The sequence below is a fragment of the Hyaena hyaena genome, unplaced genomic scaffold (genome assembly GCF_003009895.1).
Source record: "Hyaena hyaena isolate Hyena2069 unplaced genomic scaffold, ASM300989v1 scaffold_90, whole genome shotgun sequence".
Classification (NCBI taxonomy): Eukaryota; Metazoa; Chordata; class Mammalia; order Carnivora; family Hyaenidae; genus Hyaena; species Hyaena hyaena.
Genome location: NW_024080722.1, coordinates 338936 through 365083, shown reverse-complemented (window position 1 = coordinate 365083; position 26148 = coordinate 338936). Strand labels below are relative to the sequence as shown.

The 26148-nt window shown below is 50.0% G+C and overlaps 1 protein-coding gene across 6 annotated transcripts in view; it reads right to left on the bottom strand.

Moving 5' to 3' along the window:
* The window catches only part of TTLL11 (tubulin tyrosine ligase like 11), a 238409-nt gene that overhangs the window by 54455 nt on the left and 157806 nt on the right, over window positions 1–26148 (bottom strand). For 5 of the 6 annotated variants that reach the window (XM_039234674.1, XM_039234676.1, XM_039234677.1 and 2 more), the window contains exon 7: window positions 11660–11743. The exons of the other annotated variant lie outside the window; for it this stretch is intronic. In XM_039234674.1, coding sequence (XP_039090605.1) covers window positions 11660–11743 — 84 coding nt within the window. The remainder of the gene's footprint in view (window positions 1–11659; window positions 11744–26148) is intronic. 6 annotated transcript variants of the gene reach the window in all.

Genomic DNA, 26148 nt, shown 5'->3' with positions numbered 1-26148 from the left:
TCTCTATCCTGTCCAAGGCAGAGCCCACAGCCTGCATTCTTTTCATCGTGACACCCAAATGGTTGTTGGTGCGAGTGTATCTGACACTTGCTTCCTTCCCTAGACGGCGAGTCACTGGAGGGTGGGCCCTGCTGTCACTCATGAATGAATCTCTCTTCTGACACCGTTCCTGGCACACAGTAGGCGCTCAAAACATCTGACAGTGAACACTGATGGGCATTGTTTCCCTGAGTTCTTACAACAGCCTGATTAATTAGATGCGGTTATTAACTCGCGTTTACGTCTGAGGAGTTTACATCTGACGTTAAGTCAGCTGCCTAAGTGGTGAGGCTGGGCCTGGAACCCCGGGTCACATTTTTAACACCGCCACCGCCACACCCCTCCACTTGCAATTGCCAGAAAGCATCCCTTCTCTTTGTCCTCCCAGCTCTGGGAAGAGCTCGGCTGTCTTCCGGAAGAACAAAGATTTCCTGGTGGCAACAGCAAGGCACTGTCTATGTGACAATTGTAATCAGTGGTTGTATTAGCCTCTGTTTTACCACCTCCAAAATTAGCAAAAAAGGCCAACTTGAGCTTTCATTGTCTGGTTCTGCTAATGAAGGGATCCTTTTAATTACATAGTCCGCGCCTCTCTGCAACACAAGGCGTTTTAGTGTTTAAACACAGTTCTGCACCAAAGTATAGGCCTGTGTGAACACAGACGATAAGTGGGGGAAACCGTGTGTAGAAGTTATCCTTTGCTTAGACTGTAATTCTTTTTGGCATTCAATTTCATCCAAATGCAGTTCATTTTTTTGCAGCGATCCTAATTCTCCTCTGTATACTGTATATACGCCAGGGGAGAGCTAACCCAGGGAGTCAGCCGGCATATCCCAGGCCGAATATCCTTCCCCCACAAATTTTGGATGAAATCTGCTTGATTCGTGGGTTTCACCTGCTCCTGATTTGCCCTCGAGGGTCCTCCCCACACAGGGCTGCCATACGGCTGGCTGGTCAACCTGCAGTGAGGGCGCTGAACACGAAATTGTCTTCACTCAGGTATGCCAGGGGCTCAAGACATCTGCACCCCGCTCTCTGAGGCAGGCTTTGTGTGCGTCATTCTGTTTGGGGTTTTCAGGAATGTGAGTGAGGCCTTATGGGGCTGAGCCCACAGACCTTTCTCAGGCAAGGATGCCCTGACTTTGCATTCATACATGGTCCGGGGGGTCAGGGGGATAAGTCTTACTGAGCCCCTCCTATGGGGCTCTTCTGTACATCAGTTACCCTGGTCGAGCCACATGAGACCTTAAGATGGAGATGGGAACATACACTCCAGAACCAGGATGCCTGGGTTGGAACCCGGATCCTGTTGTTCACTAGCTTGCTGACTTTGGAAAAGTCCCTTAACATGCTCATGCCTTGGTGTCTTTATCTGTATAATGGGGATAATAATTCTACTTATGTCACAGCATCATTGTGAACATTAAATGGACTAATATGTATATGGAGAGCATTTGGAGCCATACTAGGCATGCAGTAAGCACTCAATAACTGTTAGCTGTTACAAAGCTAAGCTCAGGTTGCATGAAGTCCTCAAGGTCACGTGCCTCCTAACTGGTAGCAGTGGGTAATCTGGCTCTGACTCTCAAGACCTTGCTCTTTCTAGGCCTCCATCGGCGTTTGGTAGTGCCAAGGGGCTTCTCTGTGATCCTCTGAGAGGACATTACAGTTGGAGCCCCAGCCCAGCAAGACACGGCCTAGAGAAGGTCACTCGGTGTGCTTGATGCCCTCCTGACCTTGGTATTGAGCGGGCTTCCACTGCCTTTCTGCTTCTGCTGCTTCAAGTGCACTGCTCTTCCTGGGGTTACCGTGACCCTCCTAATTGCCACTGACCTTCTGGGTCTTTCTCCAGTTCAGCGTCTTCATAACATCTGATGATGCCTGACCACGCTTTCTGGAACTCTAATTTCCTGGCCTCCGTGCCCATGCCCTGGTGGTTTTTTGTGCTCTCTCTCTTTTCCCTCCTGGCGGTCGATGGTCCTCTAAGCCTCTGTCCTTGACCTGCTTCCTGCCCCACCCAGGCTCCCTGGGCCCCACCATTCACACACGGAGATGACTGCTAGACGCCCAGGCCCCTGTGCCTGCTGCCCCCACACCGACAGCCAGGCCCCAATCCCACACACCTCGCCAAGCTCCCCTCAGGTGCCAGCCCACCCACAAGAGCCCCTCGTCCCTGCCACCAGATGTGCTCTCCTCTGGGTTTCCCATGGCACCTCATTTGCTCCTCTCTTGTGGAATCAATCGTCTTCTAAACGTGTATTACGGCCGTGGAAATGGCTTCTCTCCCCCATAGCCTGTGAGTTTGCTGAAAATAGAATCCATTTTTGTTCCCCGAATAGTCCTCTACATCTGATAGGCGATGCAAAGGAACAGGCACGCTGGGAGATGGCTCTGTGAGAGAAGCATTCTTCAAGACAAATAACGTGAAGAGTTTGGTGTAATTTTGCCGTAGGCAAGAAAATGGGCAGGGTGACCTCTGCCTGTCATTTGCAGCTTCAGGTTCTAGAAAGTCATTTTTTTTTTTAGGATAATGATGCCACAATAAGAATTTATGGCAACAAGAATCACAGCCAGCCTGGTTCCACTCACTTCCTAACTGTATGGCCTTGGGGAAGTTGTGTTACCGCGCGGCCTCTCTTTCTCTTCCGTAAAATGGGCATGGACGACGGAACGCCCCTCACAGAGGTGTGGAGGCATTCGATAGGATGACATAAAACGAGGGGCTAGCATCCCCACTGCAGTGCAGTGTGAACGAAATGTCAAAGATCAGGGACTTCCGGTCGACTGAAGCCCACCCAGGAAGAATTAAGTGCCTCCTACAGTCCGTAGCATTCTATCCCTCCAAGAACTTCAGTCCTAACAAAATGAGATTTTTTTTTTTTTTTTTACAACACAGCTAATAAATTAGGCATATGCATATTAGCAACCAGGTCCAGAGAGAAAGCCGAACTTTTTTTCTCCATGCCATCTGAATTCCCCTAACATAGAGTTGTTGTCAAAATCCATTAAAGTATTAATTTCTCTTGTCACTGCACAATTCCCCAAGCAGACATCCAGACTGTGTGCAGTGGTGTTTCCCGCAGAAGTACTAAATGTTTAGTTATCATGGAACATTTTTAAGATGATGCCTCCCGGATGGCTCTAGAGAAACTGCATGAGTTCAAGTACAAGGTTAAGGCAGGGTAGCAGGATGGTTCCAGCTGTGGGGATTGCACATCAAGCGGGCCTGGGGTTGAGTGCCAGCACTGCCACGTACCAGATGAGTGGCCTTGGGGAAGGTGCTTCACCTCTCCGAGCATCAGTTTCTTCATTTGCAAAATGGCGACAATGATAATAAACACACGGGGGGTTAGTGAGAGCAAATTGGAATACCAAATGTAAAGAACCTCGTAGAATGCCAGACCCATCACTGGTCCTCAGGATAAGACAGCCTAAAAATCCCACAGATTTGGAGATGTGCAGACCGGGGTCTAGAAGCGGTCGCACCCACTCACCACCCCTCCGTGAGGGACAGCCTGAAGGACTGGTGTGCTGTTCATGACACATCCTGGACACGCCACACGGACACTTCTTCCACAGTGGCTTCTCCAAGTGCCCGTTCACATGAGTGAATTATCCTCAACTGACCAGCTCACCTGGCGGAAGTGAAAGGTTTCTATGCCAACAAGAGTGGGGTGGGCGCCCTGCGCGCCGAGAAAGAAAATGAGAGAAAAGCCTATCTTTTCGCTTCCCTACTAACAGGCACCTCGTGGAGCTGAAGTCAGAGCTGGCCGCTTCCTTGGTTGTCATGGCAACGCCACTGACCTGCCCCTTCCTGCAGATCCCTGTGAGATGGGGAGGGGACACATGGGAGGTGAGGTCCAGGGGTGCACAGCCAGGGGGACACGTGGGACGTGGGGTCCAGGTGAGCATGCGCTGAGGCAGAAGCACTGCATGCGAGAGGTACCCTCACCTGGTTTTCTGAAACACCAAACCCACTGGCAGAAGTGTGCCCGTTGCCCAGGGAACGGGGGAATTCTAGTTATTACATAGATCCTTCGGTGATCATGGAGAGATGTAGAGCCCAGCAGAAGGCCCGTTCCAACCTAGTGAGTGAGCAGTTCTTGCTTCTCGGCCATGACGCAGAGACAGGGAGCCCGCGGGGTGCCTCTCCTGCCAGGCTCAGCTTCTGGGCAAAGGTGGCAGACGCCAGCACCTGCTGCCATCAGCTACGGATCAACCCCAAATGTCTGGGGCAACTTCCTGTCTGTGATCTATTGCAAGCAGTATGTCCATTTTACAGGTGAGAAAACTGAGCACTGCGACCACAAATCAGTGAGTACTGACACTTTGTCTTTTCTCGCTTCCTTTCTGCCCCTGGAGAGGCTTAATCTGTGATGGCGCTTGAGTTTGCCAAACAGATTCAATTCTTTCCCTTACTCTTAAGCTCTAGGGCGCTTTTAAGTCACCTTCCAAGTCTGACACTTGCCAGTCAAATCCACCCAGGTGTCCTCCGTGCATCCAAGCTGAGCACGATTTGTTCCCCGGCCCCCCCAACAAACTGGCTTCTTGCCGTTTCCACCTGTGCTGTTACTGGCAGCTCCCTCCTCCGAGTGAGCCAAGCTTAAAGCCCCAAAGTCAGCCCTGGCCTCTCGTTCTTCCTCACCCGGGTTCCTGGGGACCTGTACACAGTCCCTTTTCTATTCAGTGGCTCCGGTTTGGATCTTGTGGGGAACAGGAGCAGGGAGCGCAGTGCTTAACCGCAGAGGCTGCGGGTCCAGGCATCTGGGACCTTGCCGACTCCACGCCTGTGGGCTAAGCGCCTTCCCTCCCCTGGTCCCCACCACAGCCCGGTGAGGCTATTATTATTCTTAATATGATTCCCATTTTCCGCATAAGGCATTTTCCTCCGAGACACGAGTGCAGTGACATAATTTGCCCAAGGTCATAAGGACCGGCTGGACACAAGAGCCTCATTCATAACCCACACGCAAGCCTCCCCGCCGTGTAGCTGTAGCGCAGGGCCCACTGCCATGCTTTGTATGGCAGCGTCTGAGCGGTGAGGACCTGACCGAGGGTCTGAGCCCAGAGCCAGCCAGCCCCGGCTCTACCTCCCACTGCGGCCCTGTCTCATTGTGTGACCTTAGGGAAAATAACAGAAAACAGCTAGAGGTCTGTGGCCTACTGAGCAGTGGCCCTAACCCCTGGAGTCTGGCAGAGTGACATATTTGGGAAAGGGTCTTTACAGGTGTAATCGGTTTCTGGCTCTTGAGAGAAGGCTATCCTGGGTTTCGATACATGGGGACAGGGACCCTGAGACGGGAAAGGCAGGGCGAGATCTGACACAGGGACACCGAGAAGAGGCCGTGTGAGGGGGAGGCAGAGACTGGAGTGACATGGCCGCAGGCCAACAGAGGCAGGGACGGGTGAGGCCCAGCCGCCCCGGGAGCCTCAGGAGAGTGGGAGCGTGGCCCGGCTGACACTGCCGGCCTCCGAAGGTGAGAGAACGCACGTCTGTTGCTTGAGGCCCACAGGTGGCTTGTGTCGGCAGCCCTGGGACACAGGGTCTCAGATTCTGAGGCAGGCAACCTCGCCGGTAACCGTGAGGTAACATAACTAGGGGTAACCAGGATGGCCGCGGGTACACCATAGGCCCTCCGTAAATGTGAGTGGAACCAAATTAAGATATCCTGAGTCATTGCCTTGGAAACGTCTCCCCAGCGCACACCTGGCTGACTGGATTCTGTCTAGAGTATCAAGCTTGTAAAATGTTTCAACTGCAGAACCCGAGAGGCAGAAGGAGGAGCCACGGGGAGGATCTCCCCGGAGCCCAGGTGTGGAGGAAGAACAGAAGCCGGCAGGGATGTCTGTGTCCTTGAGAGGCCGGTAACTAAGTGCTGGCCCATCTCCAGCTCTGATGAGCCTGTCACGGTGGGTTTCACCAAACATCTGTTTCGGGAACAAGCCCGTTGTTTCAGGCAAGCTCTAGAGATAATAGTATGTCTTTCCTATACGCAGCCGTGACATGTTCACCGGAGCTGAATATTTCTAAATGTGACCAATTTCTTAAGTGGCAGAAGCCCATCAAACTCTTCAAGAACACGGACGGCATGTGGGCGACCCGGGCCATTTCCTTGGTGGCCACAGACGGGAGGCAACATTTGCTCTGGCTTGTAGGGGCACACCCGGGGAGCAGGCGGGGGGGAGGGGGAGTGGGTAGCGAGCTCTCAGAAATGGGTCCCCTCTAAAGGTTATCTTAATTCTGCAAGGGAGTCAGGTCCCTCGGCTTCATGCATATGGATGCAGCAGTGGTCGACTGATAACCTGCGATTTTTCTTCCTCATGTTAATCGACTCGGGTTGGCTACAGAGCGTTTGACGAGGAAATGCTGTGCGAGCGCGCATACCAATGTCCCCAGGACCCGCACGCAGCTTTGCTGGATTTGACTCACTTCCGGCCCACGAGAAGTATGCACGGGCGCAGCACCCCGTGTGCAATGAGCAGACCGTGCCTTGGCATGAGATAGACGGAGCGCCAGAAGGAAGACGGCCATCAGGGAGGTGCCGGGACACTTTCCCTGCGGTCCCACAGGCAAAGGGGAAACGAGGCTCCTCCAAGTAGGTGGTCCTCCCCTTCTTTGTCCTTGGGGTAGGAATCTGATCCGAGGAGCGGGGCTCCCACCCCCTGCGTGGGCAGATGAAGCCCAAAACGCACCTGCTCCCGCAGGCCACCTCCTCCTGCCCTGGCTGCGGTGCTCTTTGGGAGTCAGGCCTGAAGGACGCGGGGGCACCCGGGCAGCGCCAGCCCACAGTGAGGGTCTGGAGCGAGCCATGCCCCATTCCCATTAGCTTGCTTTAGCCTTGGCCTCCAGAACCTACTCCAGGTCTCTGCGTTCCAGGCTCGGCGTGGCCCCCGTGTCCTCCCTCTTCTCACCATCTTGCGCCTGGAGTCCCCAGGGTGCCACAGGGCCAAGCCCCTCCTGGCTGACCTCTAAGCCCCCAAGGCCGGGTCTGTATGGCACAGAAGGCGGTGACTCTGGTTCAGCTTCCCCTCAACACCCTATGCCCCGCAGACTGCGACCAGAGAGAGAGAGATGGGGCAATGGAATCGACGCAGTTGGAAAGGAAAGGGCTTCAAGTCACAGAGCTCAGTGGGGGTTCTCCTTCCGGATGTAGACAAGGACGGAGCCCTGGAGACGGGCAATGATTTGTCGGCGGTTTCCTGGCCCTTGGGCTTTACAGGTCGGGAAGAATCCAGGTTTCCCATTTCCCAGTGCAGTTTGCTGGGATGATATCCTTGCCGCTTCTTCCGGCTAATATCAGTCAGCTCTGTGCAGACAGGGCCGCTGTCTGTCTCGTTTCTGACTCTCCGGCAGCCGCTTGGGACTGGGCCAAGCGGGAGCTCCACAACTGTTATTTAGACTTGGCTGAACGGATCTCCTTTGTAAAACAAATGAGATGCAGACCTGCTCCTGAAGCCAACACAAAGGTGTAATTTCAGGATTCTACAAACACCTCAACTACCAGAAGGGAGGTGCTGTATCTGCTTATAAACTGGTGCGGAAGTAGAGAAGAATGTGAAATTTCCTTGTCATGTCCCTAGGCCAATTTTTTCCCTGCGTAACTATGATCTCATGTCCATACGGGATCAGCCGCTGTTTATCAGAGACTGTGGCATCCAGGCCCTCCCCCGGGGACCTTGAACACAGGTCTTATTTAGCTTCCCCCTCATCTCTGCCAGGTAGAAATTATTGGGCTAGCGTTCCAAGTGGAAACCGAGGCTCAGGCAGGGCAAGTGGCCTGCCCAAAGCCACACAGCTCACAAGCGCTAGGGCACGGGTTCTAGTTAGGTCTGAGCTGTTTTACCAAAGTCGGGGGGTTCTGACATAAAAGCAATGTTATGCAATGCCGTGTAATGAGAATTCACTCGGGGCCAGGCAAGTGATGGCTGTGAGCCCATCTAACTCTCACAGCAACTCCATGAAGGGTCAGCCCTACCTTACAGAGGAGGAAAACTAGGCCCAGAGATGCCAAGTCCCTTTGCCAGGGGATCCCAGCCAGTCTGGGACCCAGCAAAGAGCGAGAGGCAGGGAGAGCTCAGAATAAGAGGCGGGGGTACAGGGTGACCCCTGGGGCTGGGCTGGACTTGCTAGCCGTGTGAGTTTTGGGTAAACTACTTCACACAACTTGTAAAACATTTTCATTAAGTACGCATAACATAAACGTGACCACGTTAACCGTTTTTAAGGGTACAGTTCAGTGCTCTTAAGTACATTCACATTGTTGTGCAACTGCCACCATCCGCGTCCAGAACCTTTCCACGTTCCTGGATGGAAACTCCGTGTCTGTTAGACATGAACTCCCCATTCCCCGCCTCCCCAGCCCCGGCAGCCACCCTCCTACTTCCCGTCTCTGTGAATCTGACCACTCTAGGAGCCTCATGGAAGTGGGACCATACAGTATCTGTCCTTTGGTGTCCGGCTTATTGCATAGTGTCCTCAAAGTTCAGCCACACTGTAGCAGGTGTCAGACTGTCCTTCCTTTTAAAGGCTGAATAATATTCCATTGTGTGCAGATACATCTTGTCCGTTCTTCTGTCCCTGCCTGGTCATTGGGCTGCTGCCACCTGTTGGCTGTTGTGAGCAGTGCAGGTACAAACGTGGGTGTGCTTGGACAAAACACTCAAGCTCATCAATTTCTCACCCCAAAACTGAGCCCCCAGCTTTGTCCCCCGACTCAGAGAAGATATTTAATGCTCACACAGTGTCTGGGTCAGGAGCCAGAGACCCAGTTGACAAGTAGCCTCTGTCACCTCGGTCGCTCCACTTCTCTCCATTTCTGCTGCTGCTCCCCAGAATCGAGGCTGCCATCACCTGTCATTTCAATGGTGGGTCCTCTGAATTTCAACAGCCTCATCACGAGTCTACTTGCTTCCAACTTCCCCTTTCAACACACCTTCTATGTCACAGTCAACCGGCAGGTCTGCCCATGTCACCCCGTGGCCCTGAACCCGTCCCTGGCTCTCCCCCTCACCTCCTTCTAGTGCTTGTGGAAATGTCCCCTTCTCTGACAGGGCTTCCCTGGCCACCCTGCTTACAGCTGTGGCGCCCACTCCCCTCCGGCCTCTGAGTGCCTGCCCTGCTCCATTCTTCGCCGCAGCCCTGCCCCCCTCTCTCCAAGCATAGGTTTTACTCATTTATGTCACTGATGACCCCCTCTCCTGTCCTCTCACCCCACCCCCACCCCTTCACAAAGGCAGACATTTGTGATAGTTTTGTTCACCACTGGCTCCTCAGTCCCAGCACACAGTAGGCCCTCACTGAATATTGGCCAAGTGCATGAACCCACAAATGACTGACTCCCCTCTGCCTGCAGGGTTACTGGCCCGGTCAAGTCCTTTCACGTGCTGGCTCTGTCCCCTTCCACATCCCCACGTAAACTCCAGCCAGGCCACAGAGCTTGTCAGGTCCTTCCGCTGTATACTAGCCCTGGGGCCTTCGCACGTGCTGTGGCCTCTGCCTGGAATGTCATTGCCCCCACCTCGCCCCACCCTTCTGTGGGTGTGGGTGACCCCTTCGCTTTGCTTCACAATACTACTTTACCCCCCTTTTTGGAAGACTTTTCCACACTGTACTATGGCTGCCCATATGCTTGTCTCTAGATGTTTCTAAACTGCCGGTTCCATGAGGGCAGGATCATTTGTTTGCTCTCAGATTCTTGGGGCCATGTGCTGAGCATGCTATTGAGACTCAGAAAGTGTCAAGGGAAGAACGGGAGCCAAGCTCTTGAGTCTCAGCTGGCTCTCCTGTGGAGCCATGGCAAGGCTGCTCCCGCAGGGTGCCGAGGAGGGGACACGGCGCGGCCTGTGCAACACCTGCCACCGTGCCTGGCACCGGGCAGGCATTTCACACCCAACACCGATTCAACGGAGGGCTCGCACGCGCGGGTGGAGGACCTGCTGCTTCCACTGTTCCAGAAGCCACCAGCTGATGTCCTGCCATCGTTTATCACCTCTAGGGCCACACTGAGTAAGTGTCCGCCCCAGAGAGAATTCCTGTCCTTCCCTGTCTCAGCCGTTCCATTTTGGCAGCTTGCCCGCTGAGCAGAGAAAACCTCCAAGTCCACTTTCTTCCCAGAACCAACTGTGTTTATTACCAGCATGTCACGGAATTGAGAATGTCCAGGGATTTCAGGGACCAGCGGTGCTGATCCCTCATTTTCCACCGAGGACACAGGTTTAGAGAGGTCGGCTGGCTTGCTCACGGCTATGCAGCTAGTTCAGGACCTCGCTTTCTCTTTCCTTTTGGCAGACGAAACTGGGGGGACCCTAAGGAATTTGGTAGGTTAGTCTAAAACTCTCACTTGGGCTGGCCCCTGACCAGTATTGTCACCATGCCTTGAGTGAAGAGAGGGGACAGTGTACCTTCTGTGACCTGCCAACAAGTAGCATCGAGTTTTAGGCGCTGGGAACCTCTTCTCCCAGGGACCTTGTCTGCTCTCCAAACAGAAGAACTAGAAGGGACTATTGACCCTCTTGCTCTATCCCCCTAGATAGCTGGCCTGCCACCACTGGAGGGATGGCGTTGTCCCGCCCTGACTGCTGCCACTGTCCTTGGACAAGCCCCACCATGGAGAGCACCTCTGCCTGCCTGGAGTGTGCTTCCCTTTGTCAGGGGCATAGGAGCTCTGCTCAGACTGATTTTGGGCCGGGGGAGGGGGGGCGGGGGGTGCAGCGGGAGCCCTCGGAGTGGGGGGTCTGGCACTCAGGCATTGGCAGAAGGACCAGGGAGGCGAGGGAGGGGTGGCCCGGTTGGACGTGAACCCAGAACTCCCTCTCACTGCGAGGGAGTCACCAGCTGCCACCAACAGACTAATTCACAACCTCTGGTCCCAGAGGAAATCATTATGCCTAATTATTATTATTAGGCATAATGACTAATTAGTAAAAATAGCTACCATTTACCGAGTGCCAACTTATGCCTGGTACTTAATACATATTATTTCTCTTTTCCTATTTTACACTTCTTTATTTTCTATTTTCCTAATTATGAAGTCAATATAGGTTCGTGGAAAAAATGTTTAAAGATACCACAAAAGACAGAAAGAGGGGGTAAAATTCACCCTTTGTTTCACCATCCACCTTCAGCCACTGCTACCGTACTGGAGTTTTCTTTCCAGGATTTCGTCTGTCTTTTCGTTTCGCTATCTTTTCTGTTGTGTGCATGCACGCAGTATGTGAGATTGACCACAGCTGTGATCACATTTTCCCCCAAATCACTTCTAACTCCCACAGTGATCCTATGAATTGGGTAACCATTATCTCCATTTCACAGAGCAGGAAGCTGAGGCTCAGAGAAGGCAAGTAATTTGTCCAAAGTCACACAGCAGACAAAGCGCTGGACAGGAATTCCTATCAAGTCTTTCTGTTGCCGAAACCTGTCTTGTCCCCCCCACCCCACCCATGCACTCTGCCGTGCTGCTTCCCACGCATTAAGGGAGAATTGGGGGCAGTTTTAAGTACATCTCTGCTTCTGCGACCCCATTCCTCTGCCCGCGCCCGCCGCCCACCTCTACCAAGAGGCGAAGCTCCAGGTGTAGGAGACATAGATTATTTCAGCTATGTTGACTCAACTGGCCAGTACCTGACTACGGGAAGCTCTGATGAAGGCATTCTGTCAGAAACTGGAGGGAATCTCTGTTTTCTGTCCATATAGATATCTGGAAAGCTGAAATCAGAAACGATAATGAACTACTGTTTGCAAGCTGGTGGGCACGAGGCAAACACAAGTAACCTACAGAGCAGCTGGGACGCTTAGGACGCCCCCACACCAGGGCCTGCAAAGGGCCTGGACACCACAGCCACCCCGGAGGGGAGGGGGCAGTAAGAATCCGGGCTCTGCATTTCCTCAAATGGTTTCAACAAAGCCGGAGGGAAGAGGCGGCTCTGCGTTGGCCCCGAGCATGATCAGCAGGCAAGATAAACGGGTGGTACTTCCTTTGTGCCAAGTCCTGGGCAGAGGGGATGTGCGACGAGTAAGGCAGCGCCCCTGCCTGCACGGGGTGACATGGGTTCCGTTACGATGCTCTAGGTGCCCATGCGCAGCTATGGAAACCCTTTCTGTTCAAAATCCCGCCAGGAGGCAGGGCCATGATGAGAAGGCCCGCTGTGGGACCACGGGTGGGGACAGATTGACTAAAGCTCGTTCCCAAAATCCTGCGTTCAGACCGACATACGACAATAAAGGCAGAGGACGAGAGAATATATCCTATCTTTATCTTCTCTCTCTCAAATTTAGGAACAATAAGGTGCCACACTTGGCTCCCATGATATTTTTCAGGCTCTTCCTCCCTTGCAGTGTGAACAAGATGTCTAGAATATGTTTTGCTTTGCTGCAGACAACATTCACCTTGAGCCTTATTTCTGGATGCATGGGCGCATGTGCATGTGCGCACGCGTGTGTGTGCGTGTGTGTGTGTGCGTGTGCGTGTGTGTGCTCCACCATCTGAAGGTTCACTCATCTCTAACCTAACAACCAGGAGTTGTTGAATCTACCTTCTGGATCCTGCCAGAGCCACAGGACGCTGTGACTGTGAACGGCCTGGAATGTTCCCACCTTCAGTTAGGGCCTCAGATACAGAGGTCTTTCCTAACGTCCATCCCTTGCTCTTACGCGCTGGGGCCCCGGCCCTGCTTCCTGATTCGTGGAGGAGGAGCCACCCCGATGGCCCACCTCACCCTGGGACCCGCTCTCCTCCTGACAAATGGGCGAGGTCGGTTCTGAAGCCCCAGGCGCTGCCCCCTCAGTTCCCTAGCTCACTCAGCCTCCTCTGTTCTGCCTCCCCTTCTCCCCCTTCCTTGTTCTCTGCCCAGACCCTCTTTTTCTGATTATTCCCGACAGGAGTGACTCACACTTCTCAGATGTAGGAATAGAAATGCTGTGGCTGCACTGAGAAGTATGCAGAAGGAAATCGGCAGGTGCCTGAACTCCAGCCAGGGGGCCTGGAGGACGAGCAAGGATGACCACCCGGAGCCCCATGCTGCAGGGGTGGGGAGCCCCTCCTCTGCCCTTCTGGAAGGGTTTGAGGCATCCTTCTTGGGTTCAAATCCCATCTCTGCCTCCTGGATGCTGTGTGACTTTGGGCAAGTCACTTAGCTCGTCTGATCCTTTCTCATCCTTTAAACGGGGATAATTCCTCCCTTGCAAGTTGTTGTAAAGATTGTGATATTTTATATAAATATAAGTAGATATATATATACTATGAGATTATATATACTTATTTTTTATAAGTTGTTTCAAAACATTTACTTTACACACACACACACACACACACACACACACGTATGCACACGCACACACACATACCCGGGGTATAAACAGTGGCGGGCACAGGGAGTCACAAACCTGTCTGGGCTGTCCATGTCTACACTTCATAAATCTGTCACAAAGAACAAATGCACTGGTGTAATAGAGAGTATTAGATAAATGTAAAGTATTTAAAGAAAATACTGAGGTGTGGTTTTTCTTCTGTGCTTTGAACGGAGCAATATTTATCCTGTCATTTTGCAGCTAGGGGCTTGCTGCTTTCCCCAGCACAGCTCAGGGACACCAAATATAACGTGGGTTAAATATACAAGCCGACTTGGCTTCACACACCGCGTATGAAAATGAAACATAAACGGCTCGGATTCCCACATTCCTGACAGAGCCATCTTTCGAAACAGTATTTTCTCTTTGAAGAAAGTACTAGCCACTAAAAATGTTTCCATGTTTAATAATGATCGTCAAAGGGACATGTACAACTGCTTGTCTTTTAGACATTATCACGCATTTAGTATACAGCTCATCTGGAGGGACATCTCCCGGCCCCTCACAGCTGGAGACCCACAGAGTCCTGACCCTCCACCAGCCAGCTCAGCACCATCCACGCCTGGAGCCAGTCCCGGCCCAGCAGGTGGAAACTCAATGGTCTTCACCCGGCACCGTTCTTTCTTCTAGAAGCCTGGAATCCTCACACCTAAGATGAAACTCAGACTCTAGCAGCTACCAAGCCCCTTCTTACAGAGATGGCCAATTCCAGCCAACGGGGCTCCTGCCACAGTGCCCGTTTGGTGTTCTAGGAGTTTCCCGTGAGGATGACACCTTGACCTTACCCCTGCCCGTCTGACTGAACCCCTTGTGAAGCTCTTCCTCTGGGGCAGCAGGTGCCATTTTTTTCAACTACTTTGTGCTGTCTGAGACCAGCTGGGAATGACCTGAGCTCACGAAACCATGAGGCCACCAGTGACTAGTTGACGTGTTGACGGGCACCTGGCCTCCCACCCTCCGCCGGCCACCATGGCCCCACAGCTACAGACCCAGGCAAGTCCAGGCTGTGGCTGCTCATGCTCTTTCACTTCGAAGAGCTCTGCGACTGCTCTGGGCCATGTTGCCCAGGTCCTCAGACTCAGAATGTGCTGGCCCGTGTGGCCATTCCCACCCGGCCGTCCAAGCTGTGGGCGTGCTAGCATTGCCGGCTTTAATGTTGTAACATCATATTTCCTTCTAGAAGACACACAAAAGTATAAACATATATAGGTGAGACCACGCAATCGTCAAACATCATCTCACTATCAGAAATGATCGCTTTTCCTATTTCAGTAAATTCCTTTCTACTCCCATTCCATGCACATAATTTTGTCACATAGTTGAAATCATACTATACACAACATTTTGTGGCCTACTTTTTATTTGATGTTGTGTTATAAGCATTTTGTCATATCACCAAAATTATTTATAGAAATCTTTTATTTTTTATTTTTTAATGTTTTTTCTTGAGAGAGAGAGACACATCATGAGCAGGGAACAGGCAGAGAGAGAGAGGGAGACACAGAATCCGAAGCAGGCTCCAGGCACCGAGCTGTCAGCACAGAACCTGACACAGGGCTCAAACTCATGCACCGCGAGATCATGACCTGAGCCAAAGTTGGATGCTCAACCAACTGAGCCACGTAGGCGCCCCTCCCTTATAGAAATCTTTAATGACTAAGTGACTTCCCTCAAGCTAATGGCTATTTCAATTGTCTCTGATTTTTCACTGCTTGGATATACATATTTAGACAATACATCCTTCACAATTTTGATTATATCTTTGGCATAAATTCCCAGAAGTGAAATTTCTGAGTCAACAGGTATGAACATTTTTAAGGCTCTTGTTCCATAACCTGCTTTAGGCCATAACCTTTTAAATTGCTACAGAATGAAATCATAGTCACCAGGTCAAAGCTTTCCTATCTATAATCTCTTGGTTGCCATGAACTTAATTACCGAGATCACAATAAAATAGGGTGACATATTTTTGTATTAATTTCAACACAAATATGGGTTTAAAAATATTTCACATAGGACTGTGTGGAACTAGAAGTAATGAGATTAAGCAATATTTTCAAGTGACCCACAGTTTCTTTCCTATGAATAAGAAATAGTCATTGAGATTTGTATCTCTAATTATTTTTTAGACTCTTCTTTTCACAGCTATGAATCTGAATCTGAGTCAGCACCCTAAACAGCCAGAATTCGAAACAGTGAACTCTATTTTTGAGTTTCTTATGTAGAATGTGACTGAGATGAGCTGCTCAGAATTCATTTATGTAATAATTTTTTTTGAAATATCTGTCTTCTCTGTGAACCCTCCCCTGATTTCCCCAGGAAAAAAGAACTACCCTTCCTCCCATAGCTCGTCACAAGTGCCTCATTTAACACTTGCTATGGTCTTCATCATATTTGAGTTATTTGCTCAAGTTGCCCACCGGCTGGGAGCTCCTAGACGGAACAATCTCGTGTGAGTCCCAAGACCTAGCAGAAAGACCAACAGACACTAGGCATGCATACACAGAATGAGGATTCAGGTTCCATTTGCCAGGAAGCATGTGCATTGCGCCTGGCTCAGTATCCGGTGCCTTGGATGGATCCGAAGGTAGAAACGGAAGGAGACCCACTGTCAGCGCGGAGGCTGTCTACAGAGCAATAGTCAGCCAACGAGGAAAAATATCAGAAAAAAAATGTCCGTGGTTCCAAAATGAAGGAAAACCCCGTTCACTATTTCACAGATATTTATGGATTACCTTCCAGGTAGTAGGACTGTGTTAGATGATGGAATCCAGAGGGGAATAAGCAGCTCTCTCTGCCTCCCCAGAGCTCGTGGAGAAATAACAACGGAGGCTAGTTTCAGTGATCCTACTAGAAGATTATCCAGGGGTGAGGAAAAGGACATGTGCAAAACCAGGATGGGCTAAGAGATAGTCTGGTCTTTCGTTAATCAAAGACCACCACCTTCAGTCAGTTATCTGCAGATCATTCAAGATTCTTCCAAGCAATCACCATGAGTTACCCCCTGCCGAGTCTAGGTCATCTGTTTACCATTTCCACGTGGTAGCAAACTTTAAGGATAAGTAAGCCCTTTGAAATCTGCTAAATCTTCCTACAAATTTCTCTGGGGAGTCTTACATAGAAGCTGGTTTGCCATGAAAAGTCTATTACTTCTAACCAAATGGATATTTTAAAATATGTTATATATAATTGGGAGAAACAATGTCTACGGCCTAAGGGTAAAGATTCATTAAGAAAAGGCACAGAGGGGTGGGGAGTGAGGGAGTAAGCGAGCCAGGGATAAAATTCCTGGGCTGCTGGTTATTGGTGCTATGACCCTGACAAATGCTTAACCTTTCTGGGGATCAGTATTCTCATCTGTAAAATGGGGATGATGATACCTAGGTCTTACAGAAGGAAGGAGGAAAAGTGGGAGAGGGGGGTTTTCCTCGTGAAGAAGAGGGCTGTCCACGCAGGTGAGGCACGGGCATCTAGAACCCAGACATAAGGCATGTGGACTGCTCAAGAGAAAGGAGAATTCTGGTGAGACCAGGTGCCAGGTGGCTTGGATTCCAGTCCCAGATTCTCCCACAGTAGCCACGAGACCCAGAGAATTCCATCCCCTCTAACAGCCTCCGTTTTCCCATCTGTAAAATGAGAAGACTGGAAGAGGTGACTTTATGGCTCCTCCGGGTTCTGACAGTTAAGCAGACCCTTTGTTTCTCTCTTCTAAGGTGTTGGGGCACCTGGGTGACTCTGTCAGTTGAGGGTCTGACTCTTTATTTGGGGCTCAGGTTGCAATCCCAGGGCCTTGGGATCGGGCCCCGCATGAGGCTCTGAGCTAAGCATGGAGCCTGCTTGGGATTCTCTCTCTCTCTCTCTCTCTCTCTCTCTCTTTTTCTTTTCCTCCTCAACTCATGCATGTGCATGAATTCTCTCTCAAAATAGAAAGAGAGAGAGAGAGAGAGGGAGAGAGAGAGAGAGGGAGGGAGGGAGATAGGAGGAGGGAGGGAGGGAGGGAGGAAGAAAGAAAGAGAGTGTGAGGCAGCAGACAGGGACTCAGCTAAGAGCAGTGCCAGCTCAGCCATCGTAATGCCCGCCTGTAGACCACCTTGTCTCCAGGTTGGAGACTCTGCCCGCCGAGCTCACCACACAGAGTCATTAATTAGTCCTTGGGAAAGATCCCACCACGTGCTGGTGCTTCATGAGCAATGAAGAGAGATTCATCTCCCGTTTTGACAGTGCTGCACTGAACATTCATAAAATATTGAAATAACTAATGAAGTCATTTTTCATTTCAATGGCGGTTGTCTCTACTTATCTCTACATTTGTTTGTCCATCCAGTCACAGATTTCTTCAGCTAGTCAGAGCGCCTGTAATGGGGAACAGACACGCAGACACGCTGCTTGTCCTCGGCTGGTGCTCCAGGCCCGTCTCCTTGGTACGTAGATGGCCATGTTCTCCCTGGGTCTCCACTGTCTCCTCTCTGTGTAGCCCTGTGTCCGAATGTCCTCTCCTTGTGAGGACACTGGTCCTATAGGATTAGGGCCCACCCTAATGACCTCATTTTAACTTGATTACCTCTATAAAAACCCGTCTCCAAATAAGGTCATATTCTGAGTCACCAGGGGTTAAGATTTCAATATACACATTATGAGAGTGGCATTATTCAGCCCCAAAAAGGGAGTCAACTTAGTCATTTGTTTGTTCATTCATTCTCGCAACCTTCATCGAGTCCCTACCACGTGCCAGGCATCGCACTGGGTGCTGGAGACCCAAAGGCAGTCTTAGCACAGAGGATTTCAACTTGGCAGAGGCGTCATCCACACAGACCAGTCGCTGAGCGTGACGTACGTGTGAAGCAGGGGGTAGGCGCTGGGACAATGCAGCTCTCTGCTCCTGGGAGGGTTCAGGGCCGCTCCCACGGCTTCCGTGAGGTAGCCAGGAGGTGACAGGCTTGGGTAGAGCCTTCAAGGTGGCAGGGAGAGAGAGAGACAGAGAGAGAGAGAGAGAGAGAGGAATTCCTGGATCCCATGCAGAGGACACTGCATGTATGAACAAGCAGGAGCTTGGTGGGAAGGGCACAGTTCTGGAACTCAAGAAATGGGGTGAAGCCTCGGGCATGTGTTTGCAGCAAGAGAGGAGAGATTCAGGGTAAAGACTGATACGGCAATTCCCCTGCAAAAATCATGGAGTAGAGAAATCTCTCCCCTGTCCGAACCCGAACACCTTACCACTTCCTCTCTCTGTTTAGAACACTACTGAGAACTAGGAGGCGAGTGAGAAGCTCAAAGGCAGATCCCAAAGTTCGTGCCCTGAAGTGTATGTCTGTGAGTGAGGCCAGCCTCTTGCGGCCTCGCTCTCACCTATATACTCTTACTCTACACACGCGGCTGACAACTTGGCGAGCTGATTTTCAGACCATCACACAGCACAGTACAGCCAGCAAACAGAAGGGAGAGACAGGGCGCCACGGCCATGCAAGCTGCAGTGTAGGAAGTGACAGCCTGAAGCCCGAGGAGGAAGCAGGAAAACCCTTCGGAGCTCTTCTGGGGCACCGACACCTCACAGAACAATTTAAAACCACTTTGCAGAATCATTCTGTTAAAAAGCCAAATTCACTGAGATGTACTTGAGAAGCCAAGACTCCCAGCAAAACTGAAAGGGTTTGGTGTTTAAAGGGTTAAACACAGACCATTTAAAAAACCAAGGACTCCAATTCCCCAGGGGTCCCCAACAGCCCCAGACCCACAGGGCCTGGTTGAGGCAAACTGAGTGCTCACAGACTGTGAGTTTTCTGTTGGAAGGGACTTCGGGAATCACTTGGGCCAAATTCTCCCTTTTAAGCCTAAGAAAATGGGGTTCAGGGGGCACCTGGGTGGCTTAGTCGGTTAAGCGTCCGACTTTAACTTAGGTCATGATCTCGCGGTTCGTGGGTTCGAGCCCCGCGTCGGGCTCTGTGCTGACTGCCAGCTCAGAGCCTGGAGCCTGTTTCAGAGTCTGTGACTCCCTCTCTCTCTGACCCTCCCCTGTTCATGCTGTCTCTCTCTCTCTCTCTCTCTCTCTCCTAGAAATAAATAAAACATTTAAAAAAAAAAAAGACAAGAAAGAAAATGGGGCTCAGTGTGGGGCGAGGACTTGCCCAGAACCACCCAGCAAGAGAGGAGAGCTTGAGTTGCAACTGGCTTCTCTTGACCTTGACTCCTGGGGGTTAGGGAAACCCCAGGGTGAGTGGGTTTGGGGCAGCTCCACAGGAGCAGACCTGGGAGCGCTCCAAAGCCCGGAGATGCTCTGGGCTAGAGAAGACATACTGGGGCATGTCAGGCCCTGGGGTTGGAGGACCGCTATGGCCACGTTAACAATCCCTCTTGAGGCTCCAGAGTCCCATTACCTGGCTGGACTCTCAAGGCAAGGCTGTAAGGTGAGCAGGGAGGAAATTATTATCTCAGAGTGCAGATAAGGAAACTGGGACCCATAAGGAGAGAACTACTTGGTCCATATGATAGAACGTGCATGGTCGGAACAACAAATGTCATCGTATTATAGTACATAACATTATATATTATATTAAATTATATTATATATATTATTTAGCCATTCCTTGGGCCAAAACATGTGAGTGAGCTGCAGTGAGCATCCAGTGGCCTGATCTCAGATGCTAACCCCCATTATAGTTGCTTCCCTTTCTGCGAGCGCCGTACACATCCCCGCTCTTGGTGCAGCTTTTTAGAAACTTTCCAGTTCCTTCACAGTTTCCTTGTCAGCTGAGCGTAACAGTTTGGAAAACAGTGGTGCATCATTACAACTTCAAACCAAACACCGAGGCCGGCTCTGTAGAGCAGCAGTTTTCTTTAGAGCACATTTATCGCTAAAACAAAGGGCTGTGGGTTTGGGAGAAAGCAATGTTTTGAGCTGTCAAGACAGCTGGAGATGTTTGGGAAAACAGTTTTTTTTTTTTTAGATAATGCTTGCTTTGTAGGTAGGTACAATTTCAGGGGTTTTTTTTTTCCCCCCATAAATTTACATTTTTTAGATTGCACAGGAAAGAACCGGGATATCTTTGATCGTCTCAAATATAATTATTGTTTTGACTACTAAGTCAACTTCGTGATACTTTAAAAAAAAGGCAGATCACCAAATATAACCATGTAGTTTGCATTTCTTCATAATTTTAAAAGGCATATGCTGGCTTTTTTGTTAAAGGAGAGAGCTGGTAGTAATCACATAGAGAGCTTCTTTAATGGGTGGGTGAACCGTGGTGCACGTGCTGATGGGTGCACAACTGTACATGACCTCACACCCATATTTGAAGAAAGCCTGAGACTTTGCCAAGTGCACTCACCCCCGTTATGTCCCTGCTCCTCGCAGTGGCGCCGTGAGGGAAGCAGGATGAACATGGCCGGATGAGGCATCTGAGCGTTTGTTCGACAAATATTTACACCTCTCTACTCTGTGACAGTCCCTGCATCGGGGACTCAGGGCAGAGTAGCACCTAGTGCCCCTGCTCCGGGGAGCTCGCATGAGGCCACACATGGGGACTGGGCTCCTGACTGCCTGGGCCTCCTCACGCAGGATCTTTGTCACTCTAGGACCTGCTTCCTCTCAATCCTCCAACCCCATTCGACTCAAAAGAGTGGGATTTCCTTTTGGAAGAGACACCTTCGGGTCCGGATGTCCTGAACACCTTGAGGGGGCGACGGGCACCAGGTGGTGCCCACGAGGCCGCTGTGGCCAAGCTGAGGAATCATCTGGAACACTTCAAACCCGGGTCTTTGGGGAGTGCATCCTTCTGAAGAGACACTCCATCCTTGGGATCCCCACACCCCTTCTTCCCATCTAATAGCACCACTATATCTCTTATATAAGGCAGAGAGGACTTTCATACAAGAGAGACCTTGTATCAGCTGTGCCTGCTGCTCAGAATGCCCTTCTCTGCCCATATATGGGCAAGCCTCTTTATGTCATTAACACCCAACAGACGTCACTTCCTACAGGGCACGCCGCTCCTGCTCTGCCTCAGCTCTGTACCGTGTTCAGGCTTCCACTTCGATTTCTCACCCTGTATTGTGACTTTCTTGTTTATACGTCTCAATTCCCTATCTCTGAGTATCTGGAGGGTGGGGCTGTATTCTATGACTCTCTGCATCTTCGGTACTTGGTCTAGAATCTGACGTACAGTAGATGCTCAACAACAGGTTCCTAAACGAATAAATAATATGAAGCATTCAGTAAGCACCTAGAATATTCGAGATTCAAAGCCCCGAGAGTCTCTAACCCTCATCAAGACCCTAGGAGGCAGGCATTATTTTCCTCACTTCACAGATGAGAAAACTAAAGCCTGGAGAAATTATGAGACTTGCCCAAGATCGGAGTCAGAATAAAAGGAACCAGATCCGAAGCCACATTTGTCTGACTTCAGTTCTCTTTCCACAACACCAGGCTGTCCCCACAGAATTTCACCCCGGCAGTCTCTCCTGCACAGTTTGTTAAGGGACGCAGGGAGCCCCCACAGCTGTCTTCCCTCAAAGCCGAGGAGGGTTCCATTCAGAGGTCTCCTGGCAATTCACCCATCAATGCCCCTCCTTTCTGTGTATCCTAAGAACGCTTTCCACAATATGGGTCTTTTTTTTTTTTTATATTTTTATTTTATTTCTAGGATAGAGAGAGACAGCATGAACAGGGGAGGGTCAGAGAGAGAGGGAGACACAGACTCTGAAACAGGCTCCAGGCTCCGAGCTGGCAGTCAGCACAGAGCCCGACGCGGGGCTCGAACCCACGATCCGCAAGATCATGACCTAAGCGAAAGTCGGACGCTTAACCGACTAAGCCACCCAGGCGCCCCCACAATGTGGGTCTTAAAAAGACTTGAAGCACCCTGCTCTTAGTGATCTGGGCTCAGAGTTTCATTTTTCTGCATCAGTCTGACTGCCTCTGAAAATGGTCAAAGACCAGATCTTACCGAGACTAATTATTTCTTTAAGATGTACAGATCCATCCGCTGGCGAAAAGAAGGCCAGGAGGCAGAGTTAAATTACATAGTACATCACTGTCCCTGGCCCATTCATCTCTGCCGGTCTGTCAGTGTAAAAATTTACGGCAGATATTATCTCTTTGAAGGGGTTCAAGTCCTAGAGAATACAAGCTAAATTTTAAATAGAATTTTAATTTTAATGAAAGCTTCATGGAATGCTGTTTGTGTGGCATATCTTTCATACCTGGTGATTAAGTTAATTTATGCTTAATGGAAAAGGATATTTCTAATCCCCAGACAGCCTCAACATCTGTCTAGGACTGTGTTTTTGGAAGCGGTGAGCTGCTTGGGATGGATGTCATAAAGCCAGGACGCTACTGAACTGACATCTGAAGGCTATGGGTAAGGAGGGCCAGGGACATTATGTCTCTTCCCGGTGCTTGTGTTGAAATCAAATCAAAGTCTGAAGCATTTCATTGTGCCAGCCTTTAGAAATCCTGCCTCCTACTGTTTCATGTCGTTTCCTGGACAGGCCCTGGCTGGGGAGGGGGTGGGGGACTGGGCTGCGGGGCTCTGGCTCTAGCATCTGTGCACAGTTAAAACGAGCAGTCCTGGAGCCCCTACGTCTACGCGCCAGTGCTCGGCTGGACGCTCTGCGCACACTACCTCCTTGGACTCTCACAGCAATCCTGAAGGTGGCAACTCTTATCCCCACTTCATGTTTGGGGAAGCTGAGGCTCAAAAAGGTGAAACAGCTTACCTGGGGGAGGCGGCTTCTAACTAACGAAGGTAGAATCTGATCTGAAGAGAGTCTGCCCTTGCTTTTTCTACAGGATAGGGCGGGAGTTGATAAACTATGGTCCTTGGGACCAAACCAACTTGCCATCTGTCTTTGCAAACAAAGCTTTACTGGCACACAGCCGTGTCTATTGGATTCCACGTAGCAATGGCAGAATTGAGTAGATGCGACAGACAGTATGATAGCAGAGCTGGGAATATTTTCTACCACGCACTTTAGAGGACGAGTTAGCCAACCCCTAGAACAGGTCCTAAACCCTCGTAAGGAAATTAGTTGAGTGCCTACTATCTGCAAGACCTGTGTTGGGGTGAGGACATGGAATCAAAGGTGAAGATCCAGTCCATGGCTTCAAGGAACATAGTCTACAGGCAGGACTTTCAAATAAACTGGTTAAGTCCAAGCGTTTACTATCTCAGTAGCCCCTCAACCTGCCCAGTAACAGACCCAGAGTCCTGCTCTGCTCTTGCCCTTCCTAGTAGATCGCCCAGGCATTCCTGCCCGTTCCCTGTGAGGGCCTCCTGAGCCTCCATGAACAGGGCCAGCGTCCTCGAGAAGATGTCTTCCTCTCCTCACAGACTGCCACTCCCACTGAGACGTCCTTCCTTCTGAGCTGGGCTGCCACGTGAGCACCACACCATGGGAAGAGGGTTCACTCTTCACACTCCCTAACCTCCCAGCTCTTGCATGGAGCTAGAGTCCATGGAGACGTGGGGGAGGGGGGTAGACTGGGGGTCAGGGGACAGCCAGTCTCACCTGCGGCTCCTAGCATCCTGCTTGTGGCAAGCATCACACAGGCCCTCTGACCCAGATTCATCAGCTTCTGCCTCTCAGCCTCTCTCTCATAGGAGCTTAAAACCAGCGCCAAAGGTCCATGACAGGAATATAGGCCACCTTATCTCCATTCCCTCCCCACCATGTTGCTCTTCACGTGACCGAAGTGTCACTCCTAGCTACAGCATAGCCAGACACTGGTGACCAGGGGTCCCGGTCAATGATTCCCCACCAGCGACTCCTAGACATGAGATTAACTGAGGGTGCAGCCATCTGATGGGTGAAATGAGAAAAGTAAGCAAAGTTATGTGTGTGGATGTGTGAGCGTGGGTGTCCATTGTTTAATGAAATCGATCTCAGTATGAAGTTAAACCCTCCGAGACTGCAGATATTAGACTAGTTTGACCTACGAAAATTTCAGTTTCACATAGTTCCAGATAATCATTGGTACTTGATTTTTTTTAATGCCTTCAAATGAAAAAATAAAATATTGGCTACTTTCTTTATGTTATTTCCACATTTTTTTTTACATTTTATTGGTTTATAAAGTCTGAAAGTCCAGAAATTACTTATCTTGTACCAGCAGCAGCTGGCTCCAAAACACCCTCATAAAATTTGGCATTGGCCATCAAACTTTAAAAATCACCTAGGCTTTGACCCAGTGATTTTATTTCTGGAAATCTACCCCACAGAAATATTGGTATGTGAAGACAAAGACACACACACACACACACACACACACACACGCTCGTGATAGTACTATTGAAACAGGAAAAGTGGAAATAACTTAAGTCTCCATCATTGGGGAATTGCTTATAAAAAGTATGGTAAGTCATCAGGGAAATACAAAACAAACCACACTGAGATACCACCTCACGCCATTTAGAGTGGCTAAAATGAACAAATCAGAGGACTCTAGATGCTGGCGAGGATGTGGAGAAACGGGCACCCTCCTGCACTGTTGGTGGGAATGTAAACTGGTGCAGCCCCTCTGGAAAACAGTGTGGGGGTTCCTCAAAAAATTAACAATAGAACTCCCCTATGACCCAGTAATAGCACTGCTAGGAATTTACCCAAGGGATACAGGAGTGTTGATGCACAGGGGCACATGTACCCCAATGTTCATGGCAGCACTCTCAACAATAGCCAAGACATGGAAAGAGCCTAAATGTCCACCAACTGATGAATAGATCAAGAAGATGTGATTTATTGGGGCGCCTGGGTGGCTCAGTCGGTTAAGCATCCAACTTCGGCTCAGGTCATGATCTCACCATTTGTGGGTTTGAGCCCTGCGTTGGGCTCTGTGCTGACAGCCAGCTCAGAGCCTGGAGCATGTCCTCGGATTCTGTGTGTGTGTCTCTCTCTCTGACTCTCCCCTGTTCACGCTGTCTCTCTCTCTCTCTCTCTCTCTCTCTCTCAGAAATAAATAAAAAAGCATTTAAAAATTTTTTTAAAAAATTAAAAAGAAGATGAGGTTTATTTATACAATGGAATACTACATGGCAATGAGAAAGAATGAAACCTGGCCACGTGTAACAATGTGGATGGAACACAACTGTGTTATATGCTACGCGAAATAAGTCAAGCAGAGGACAGATATCATATGTTTTCACTCATATGTGGAACAGGAGAAACTTAACAGAGGACCATGGGGAAGAAGAAGGGGAAAAATAGTTGGGGAGAGGGAGGGAGGCAAACCATAAGAGACTCTTAAATACTGAGAACAAAATGAGGGCTGATGGGGGTGGAGGAGAGGGGAAAATGGGTGATGGGCACGAAGGAGGACACTTGTTGGGATGAGCACTGGGTGTTACAGGGAAACCAACTTGACAATAAACTATAAAAGAAAAATAAAATAAAAACATTTTTTAAAAAAAGTGTGGTAAGGCCCCAAACTGGAATACCGCTCAGGCCACAGAAACAATGTCTAGATCTGACCCTCCTGATACAGAAAGCTGTCCTCGCTATGCTGACAAGTAAAAGCATCAAGTCAGAGAGTGGCACATGTGTAGTACACCGTATAATTCCATTTTTATAAAAATTACAATAAAAAATGAATTCACCTCTCCTTGGAGGTTTGTATATCCCATAAAAGTGTCGGAAAGGATAAGAGCAAATTGTTTAGACTGGTTCTCACTGGAAAGTAAGGTTGGAATTGAGGGAGAGAGTGGGAAAGTTTGACTTTGCCTTGTATATACTTTATATATTGTCTGAATTATTTAAAAGTAAGATGTATTCGTACT